Source organism: Thecamonas trahens, assembly GCF_000142905.1.
Source record: "Thecamonas trahens ATCC 50062 unplaced genomic scaffold supercont1.43, whole genome shotgun sequence".
Taxonomy (NCBI): Eukaryota; order Apusomonadida; family Apusomonadidae; genus Thecamonas; species Thecamonas trahens.
In genome coordinates this window covers 165,009-173,436 of record NW_013657637.1, presented here as the reverse complement: position 1 = coordinate 173,436, position 8,428 = coordinate 165,009, and the positions used below count along the sequence as shown (strand labels likewise).

Here is an 8,428-nt window from a genome sequence, read left to right as displayed (position 1 = left end):
GGGGGGGGGGGGGAGGGGAGAGGGGAGCGGGGGGATCCGATCAGAGGACATGCCATGACGATCGAGATCATCAGGTGCAGCAAGAGGGAGGGGGGAGAGAGAGAGAGAGAGAAAGAGGGGAGGGATCTGGGTGTGGGGGGGAGGGGGGTACTCGTGCGTGTGCATGTGTGTGGTGGGTAGGGTGATGACCACACTCATACTTGGAGTATGCGGTCTGTCCTTTGAGAGGGGAGAGGAGCAGACACAGAGATCTGGGCGAGATCAAGCAAGTGGCGTGGACACGGCGGAGAAGTAGCTGGGATGCGATCAATTCCTCGATCTTGGTCTAGTCTACTACTGATATGGTGGGTCGACTTGTACCTGTGCAAGTTGACGACGACAACGACATCGAAGATGTTAAAGAGAACGAGCTGGCCGACCGAGAATCGCGACGAAATAGGTCGACAGGGGCACTCGCTTTGATCGCAGCAAACATCGCGATCATCAGTCTGTCTCTTGATGTGCGATGGCGCACAAGTATGCGATCATGAGCACCTAATGAATGTGAAGCTGCAGATGCAAAAAATTTGTGATCATGGCCACTGCGGCGCCGCGGCAGACTCATCCGTCCGATGTTGTGGATGATTGCTCCTCATGGCACGGCGTTTTTCTTCAAGCTGTCGTATGCACTCCCTTATCAGCCGTGTAGATATGATGTGGCGCTGATACCGGTTCAATCGGGACTGAATGCTGCTGGAATCCAGGCACCGACGACAACCCATTTAGCGACGTGACTCCACCTGTCAAAGACGCCAGCTTCGCCCTCGGCGCACTCCACTACACACGTTGTGCTTCGGTTTCGATCAAGTTCTGTTCTTGTTCAATTTGTCAAGGACGAGCTTGGTGGCCCCCTTTCTTTTCAGGAAGGCCACAACAATCTCCACGATGCACACAACGACGACGGTACCAGGGCTATGCCCCTGCCCATGCACTTGCCCACGATCCCGGTCATGGTAGCTCCCACCCGTGAGCGAGACCAGGACGTAGATGAGCATCAAAGCATGCACACGTACCCATACCTCCATCACCCTTGCCCTTAACTTGCATGATCAGTCCGAGTAGCTGATATCAAGACCTCCCAAACACAAGCTCCTCTTCCTCCCGCCCCTCCTCGCCTTGCCACCGTGTCGGCCACAGGCGGCGGCAGCCAAGGCGTCACCCCCCCCCTCCCCCCTCCCCCCCCCCCCTCCCCCCCTACCACACGGCCACCCACCCCACCCCTCGCGCTCTCCATGTCCGCACAACCGTCGTCGGAGGACCCGTCTGCGCTGTATGACCTGGGCGTGCTGCTGGGGCGCGGCTCGTTTGGCTATGTGTACGCAGGGCGGTGCGTGGCGACGGGCGAGACTGTTGCGGTCAAGCAGGTGTTCCTGGAACGGGGCGAGGATCTTGCTGACATGAGAACGAGATAGCCATTCTGTCCAAGGTCTCGCATGGGAACATTGTCCACTACATAGCCTCGTACTACACAGGCTCTGCGCTATGGATCGTCATGGAGTGCTGCGATGGCGGCTCGGTCACCGATCTCCTCGACAATCTCAATCATCCGCTGCCGGAACATGTCATCGCCTTCATTGTCCGTGAGTCGCTCGAGGGTCTCAAATACCTGCACAAGCACAAGTTCCTCCACAGGGACATCAAGGGTGGGAACATCCTCCTTACCGCTTCCGGCCATGTCAAGCTTGCTGATCTCGGCGTCTCGGGCCAACTCCACGACACCTTTTCCAAGCGCAACACCTTTGTCGGCACGCCGTACTGGATGGCGCCCGAGGTCATCATGGAGCAGGGCTACGACGGCAAGGCCGATGTGTGGTCGCTCGGCATCACTTGTTTCGAGATGTCCCAGATGCTCCCGCCGTATGCCTCGGTCCATCCCATGCGTGTGCTGTTCATGGTGCCCAAGCGCGATCCGCCCAAGCTCGAAGACCCCGATGCTTGGTCGCCACTCTTTGCCGACTTTCTGAGCGAGGCTCTGACCAAAGAGCCGCGCTCGCGGCCGTCGGCCTCGATGCTCCTCTCGCACCCGTGGGTCAAGGGCGACGCCGTCGGCTCACCCTCGGACGTCGTCCACATCATCGAGGAGGCCGCCGAGGCCAAAGCCCGCGCCGCCGCCGAGTCGGCTGCCGAGCTGGCTGCTGCCAAGGCCAAGCAGGCGGCCGCCGTTGCTGCCGCAAACGCCGCCGCCGATGAGATCGACTCGGACGAGCTTGATGATGAGATGGGCACCGTCCGCCGCGACCCGGGCTACCGAGTCACCGGCCTCGACACCATCTCCAACCAGGCCTTTGTCATCGACGACAACGACGACGAAACATCATACAATCCGGGCACCATCGAGTTCAACAGCACCATCGAGTTCAACACCAGCGGCCTGGCCTCTGTCACCTCGCCCAACTCCAAGGCGCTGCGCAACCTCGACGAGGACGAGCGCCTGCTGCTCCAGGTCTCGGCCGACGATCACGAGGCGTCACTGCTGGCGTCTGCTGCCGCCGCGCCGCCCTCGCCGTCTGCCGACAGGGTCCTGGCCGCTGCGGCCTCGGCCGCCGCCGCTTCGGCTGCCACCGCAGCTCCGGCCTCGCCGCGCCTCGCCCGCGACCGAGCCTCGACCGCCGTCCGTTTCGTCAAGACGACCGAGACGATCTCGGGTGACGACGTTGACCTCGCAAACTCGGTCCGCATGGGCGCCACTGTCCGCCTGCCATTCCTCGACCTCACCATGTTTGATCCGGACGTGCTCGTCGAGCCCGACTCAGACCCGGCCGGCTGCCGCATGGACATGGAGGACACCATCAAGTCGCTCTCGCCGCTTGACCTCGACCTCACCGATTGGTACACCGACGCATACATGCGCAACATGCTCAAGACTCTGGCCGCCGCAAAGGCCCGCCGCGCAGACTCCTCGGTCCGCCCACCGCCCACCTCGCCCACCCGCCGCCCGTCCCTCGCTGCAAAGCTCGCCGCCAAGCGCGAGGCCCGCCGCCGCGAACGCTCAAAGATCCGCAACGACCGCATCATCCACGACCTGCAGACCACCCTCCGCACCATTTACCGTGTGTAAACAAACGCCGACCTACAGCCGCGGTGGCGCGCCTCGGCGCGACGGCGGCGCACCCCGCCGCGATCTGCCCCGCCCCCGCCCTGGTCTGGCCTGGCTGCCACTAGCGCTCTCGCTCTTGGCCTCGGGCTTGCGGGCTGACTTGGCTTCGCCCCCGCTGTCTGCTTTCGCGCTGCCACGGTTGTTGTTGTTGCGGCCACGGCCAGAGTGTTGACCGCGGTTGCGGTTGCGGTTACGGTTACGGCTGCGGCCACGGGTCGACTTGGACTTTGCCGCACCATCAGCACTAGCACCATCAGCATCAGGCGCAGCCTTGTCCTTGACCTCGCCCTTGCCCTTGCCCCTACCCTTGCTGGTGTCCTGCTGATTCAAGCCCTTGCCGCGTCCGCCACCCTTGCCTCGCCCGCTACCCTTGCCGCGTCCGCCATCCTTGCCGCGCCCGCCACCCTTGCCGCGCCCGCCACCCTTGCCGCGCCCGCCACCCTTGCCACGTCCACTTCCTTTGCCACGTCCGCTTCCCTTGCCGTTGCCGCGCGTACGCTCGGTCGATGCTGCCGCCGACGCTGCAGGCGCATCCACAGCGGTAAACGGGATAAAGCGCGGCGCGCGCTTGACCTGCGCCACGGCCGGCTGGGCAAGCGAGGCTTGATGGGTGGCGTAGCGCGCGGCAAGCGTCTCGACCCGCCCGCCCAGTGCAGTGACACATGTCGGATCGAGGAAGACAATACCGTTGAAGACACGGACAGTACCAGCGAGCCGGATCTTTGCACCGGGAATGAGCGCCTCGTCCGGAATGGGCAGCGGTTCGTGCTCGACGGCCGCAAAGGATGTCGCTCCGTCGGTGACCAGCATGCGCAGCATCCGCGCCTTGCCGCCGCGGGCCAGTCTCGCGGCCGATCTCACCTTGAGCCGCACACTCTCGGAGGCCGCTGCCAGCTTGCGCAGTGCATCGGCGCCGGCAGTGTCGTCATCGTCACTGTCATCATCGCTCATCGATGTTTCATCGTCATCGTCACTGGCAGCAAACGCAAAGCCTGAGGCGTGGCGGACGGCCTGCGCCACGTTGCGGACCTTCTGAATCTGAACAATGACCGGGCCGTGGAGAGCGCGAGGCGGGGAGCCGTCAATCCGGGTCGAGACCATGCTGGCCTTGGCCAGGTGACTGTTGAGCAGGATGTGCTCGACGGCGTCGACCGAGGCGGAGCGAACAGCAGCGTCCGCCGCAGCCTCCAGCCTGGACTCGTAGGTCACGGCAGCGGCGACTGACGCCGCACTTGCTGCCCACCCGCGCGCGCGCAGGCCCGCCACCGTCGCCTCTGGCAGCTGCAGATGCGCACGGCCCGAGTCAACGTCCACTTTCCACGCGTCGCCAATGCCGACGCCGACATCTGCCTCGTACGGAGCGACAATCGGGGCCACCTTGGGTGCGACCCAAGCCGCGCCAGAGTCTGTCACTTTGTCCGCCTTGCCACCTTTCCCGCCTTATGACTCTTCCCAGCTCCATCCACTGTGCCCGACACGTCCTTGCGGCTCGATCCGTCCGCCTTGCCTTTGCGGCTCGACCCCGCCTTGCCACCCTTTCCCGCCTTATGGCCCTTCCCAGCTCCATCCACTGTGCCCGACACGTCCTTGCGGCTCGATCCGTCCGCCTTGCCTTTGCGGCTCGACCCCGCCTTGCCACCCTTTCCCGCCTTATGGCCCTTCCCAGCTCCATCCACTGTGCCCGACACGTCCTTGCGGCTCGATCCGCCCGCCTTGCCTTTGCGGCTCGACCCCGCCTTGCCACCCTTTCCCGCCTTATGGCCCTTCCCAGCTCCATCCACTGTGCCCGACACGTCCTTGCGGCTCGATCCGCCCGCCTTGCCCTTGCGGCTCGATCCGTCCGCCTCTTGCTCCTTAGCCTCTACGCTGGTCCACGCCCCTTGCCACACAGGCGCATTCGGATTGAGCCCGCCGCCAGCCCCAGCCCCAGCCCCAGCCCCAGCCCCAGCGACAGCCCCAAACCCAGGCGGACCACCAGTCGCAGCCCCAGCCCCTCCAGCCCCAGCCCCTCCAGCAGCCCCACCAGGCATGCCCTCAAACCCGGGCGGAAGGTCGGACATCCAATTCGTGCTTGCGAGTCGAGTGTGCCCGGACGGTGCTGCCTGCTTGCCAACCCCTGGCGACCGCCCGCCCCTCCTGCCACGGCCTCACCAGCATGGGTCACTCAGCGGGAGCCCATTCGCTCGATCGCCTGCTATCCGCTCACCCAGGCTGTATATCACGTCTTTGATAGCACAGCACTTGCGGCTGCAGGCTAGCAAAAGTGAGGACGAGAGGTCTACTACTGCTCCTGGCGACGGACACACACGGCAGCGACGGCGAGGAGACCGACGAGGACGGTGACAACTGCTGCCGCGATGATGACAGAGGCTGTCCGCGAGAGCGCAGGAGGAGACGCCGGCGAGCGCGAGACCGTGGCGTTGGTCTCAAAGTCGTAGGCGATGCCGGCAAGCGGATCGATAAGCTCGTAGATGCCAGTCTGCGCGAGAACGTAAAGCCGGCGCTCACCAACGAGCGCCATCGAGACGATACCTTCGATGGCGACGGGGCTGGCCGGCTCAATGTCGTCGCGGAGCTTGACTTCGAGGAAGCCGTCGTCGCCAAACTCGAGCGAGCCCCGGGGCGTGACCTCGTTGGCCACTCGGAGGCCGTGAATGTAGTCGGCGTACACGTAGTGGTCGACGAGCGAGGGGAACCACGTCTGGTTGCGGAGGAGAAAGCCGCCAGTGATCGACGCCCATCCTGTCGACGAGATCGAGTGCGGGTACTCGACCACCGGCCCGACGTAGGCCCCATCCGAGAGCGCGGTGTCGGCCCGCCAGAGCATCGAGCCCTCCCACCGTGGCCACCCGAGGTTGTTACCGGCGCGGACAATGCTGAGCTCCTCGCGCGACTCCTGGCCCACATCGGCAACCAGCAGCGCGCCCGGGTTGAGCTCAGCGTCGAGCGAGAACCGCCACGGGTGCCGCAGCCCGCGCGCAAACTCGATCGAGCCCGCGCGCGGATTGTCTGCCGGCACACTGTGGTGGCCCCAGAGCGCGCCCTCAGCCCCAGCAGTCGACGCTGGCACAAGCAGCCGCAGCATCTTACCATGCAGCTCGGCTGGGTTCTGGGCAAGGTTGCGCGGATCCGAGTGGGCACCACCATCACCAACGCCGACGAGCAGCACCGCGCCTGAACCGTCGGTCGGCTGCCGCGCCTCCGGTTCAAAAACCATGTCCGCCACGTTGTGGTTGAGCCAAGGCTGGAGAACCTTGAGGATGTTCCGCGAGAAGCTCGCGTTCTTGGCGGCAAGGTCAACAACATACTCGTCGATCATGGACACGCCGCCGCCAGAGCAGACCCCAGCTGTGCACGACTCGCCGGACGGGCATGATCCGGGGCTTCCGGCACACGGGTACACACACTGTGCACCCGATGTGCAAACATAGTTGACATACATCCGGCCGGATGCAGAAAAGTCCGGCGCGAGGGCGACGGAGAGCAGCCCGCCCTCGATGGAGGTATCAACGACGCCGCGGAGATCAAGAACCAGCTCGCCGGCAGCCCAGGCGACGGTTGACGGCACCACAGAGTCATCATAAGGATACATCCAGACTCGGCCGTCCTTGGCCACGCCAACAGCCATGCCCAACTCGTCCGATGCCGCCACATCCACCAGATACGCCTCGGACCGCCGCACAGCATGGACCGACAAGAGGTCACTGGCGGCCACTGGCTCTGCCGCCAGCACAGTCACAGTCACAGCCACAGCCACAGCCATGGTCACAGCCATCCGTCCTATACCCCATGTCTCACTTGTCATGGTCACTTGCTCTTGGTCCCCGCCCCAGTTGCCCGAGTTGGGTATGCTGCTGTTGTCAGCTTGTTTCCGTCGGCTGCCTGCACCCCATCCATGGGCATGGGCATGGGCATGGGCATGGGCATGGGCATGGGCATCGATCGGGAGGGCTGTGCAGGCATGGGCATGGGTATGGGTATGGGCGTATGGGCATGGGCATCGGTATGGGCATGGGCATGGGTATGGGCATCGGTATGGGCATAGGCATCGGTGTGGGCATCGGTGTGGGCATAGGCATCGGTGTGGGCATAGGCATGGGTATGGGCATAGGCATCGGTGTGGGCATAGGCATCGGTGTGGGCATAGGCATGGGTATGGGCATAGGCATGGGTATGGGCATAGGCATCGGTATGGGCATAGGCATCAGGAAGACAACATCAACATCCGCACAGAGACCATGTCAAGGCAGGCAGAAGGAATGGCTGACGCCAAGTGGTGCTCAGGGAGCCGACGCGGGCAGTGAACATGGGGCAGGTGGGCAGACTCGACTGGTTCCGGAGACGAAGACGCGACGGATGGACGAGACAGGAAGCAGCGAGAGCACCATGGCTGTGGCAGGAGTGACTTGTGGATACGTGGTGAGCGTGGCGGCGGCGGCGGCGACTGGGGCGATGTTCCCTCCGGGCGAGTGGTACGCCGGCCTGCGCAAGCCGTGGTTCACTCCGCCCAACTTGGCCTTCCCCATCGTGTGGACGGCGCTGTATGTAGCCATGATCATTGCTGCCACACGCCTCCGCGCATCGCCGCTGGCATCGGCCCTCTTTGCTGCACAGATCGCTCTTAACGCCGTCTGGACGCCGACTTTCTTTGGCGCACATCGCATGGCTGCCGCGCGTACCATCATGGCCGTACTCATGGCCGTCGTCCTTGCCCTCATCGTCGTGGCAGCATCTGTCGACATCCCGGCCATGCTTCTTCTCCTACCCTACCTCGCATGGCTCGCTATCGCCTTTGCCCTCAACTCGGCCCTCATCCGCCTCAATCCGCATCTCGTCGCTCGCAAGTCTTGACCTCCTCCAACCGCCTGCCGACTACCTCACCACTCCACGTCCTTCGAGGTTGTCATCGGCCCACCAACTCCCATCATTCGCCTCTATTAGCTGCATCAACCAGCTTCTAGCCCGCCTCCCGTCCCCCTGCCCTTCGGCGCGATCCCCATCTGGCTGAACTGTTCCCCACCAGCTGCAAGGCAACCACCCCTCACAACCCTACAACGATCTACAACTCTCAACAGCTAAGATGATCGATCCCCTTTCAATAGATCGCCAACCCATCAGTCCCCTCTGCCCCTCTCCCGCTCTCCAGGCCTAATAAGCCTGATCAGACCCTCCCACGAGAATGTCCCCTCCCCACCCCCCCCCCCCCCCCCCCCACCTCACCCATCACCATCACCACCATCACCACCATCACCACCATCACCACCATCACCACCATCACCACCATCACTACAA

General features: G+C 63.8%; 4 protein-coding genes across 4 annotated transcripts in view; 2 read left to right on the top strand and 2 right to left on the bottom strand.

Annotated features, from left to right (window-relative positions):
- The window catches only part of AMSG_08656 (uncharacterized protein), a gene marked incomplete at both ends in the record, with an annotated part of 2,095 nt that extends 1,930 nt beyond the window's left edge, over positions 1-165 (bottom strand). Inside the window, one exon of the mRNA XM_013899630.1 lies at positions 152-165. Coding sequence (XP_013755084.1) covers positions 152-165 — 14 coding nt within the window. The remainder of the gene's footprint in view (positions 1-151) is intronic.
- Positions 166-1,271: 1,106 nt separating this feature from the next.
- AMSG_08655 (STE/STE20 protein kinase) lies at positions 1,272-3,114 on the top strand (the record flags this gene model as incomplete). Its single annotated transcript, XM_013899629.1, has 2 exons — positions 1,272-1,403; positions 1,442-3,114. The coding sequence occupies 2 exons, from the start codon at positions 1,272-1,274 to the stop codon at positions 3,095-3,097; spliced, it is 1,788 nt and encodes a 595-aa protein (XP_013755083.1). The 3' UTR covers positions 3,098-3,114.
- On the bottom strand, positions 3,070-5,196 carry AMSG_08654 (uncharacterized protein; the record flags this gene model as incomplete). Its single annotated transcript, XM_013899628.1, has 2 exons — positions 3,070-4,513; positions 4,603-5,196. 2 exons carry the CDS (start codon positions 5,194-5,196, stop codon positions 3,110-3,112), a joined length of 1,998 nt encoding a protein of 665 aa, XP_013755082.1. The 3' UTR covers positions 3,070-3,109.
- A 1,835-nt stretch (positions 5,197-7,031) lies between these two features.
- Positions 7,032-8,248, top strand: AMSG_08652 (TspO/MBR family protein; the record flags this gene model as incomplete). Its single annotated transcript, XM_013899627.1, has 2 exons — positions 7,032-7,113; positions 7,452-8,248. The coding sequence occupies 2 exons, from the start codon at positions 7,032-7,034 to the stop codon at positions 7,985-7,987; spliced, it is 618 nt and encodes a 205-aa protein (XP_013755081.1). The 3' UTR covers positions 7,988-8,248.
- Between the last annotated feature and the right edge of the window lie 180 nt (positions 8,249-8,428).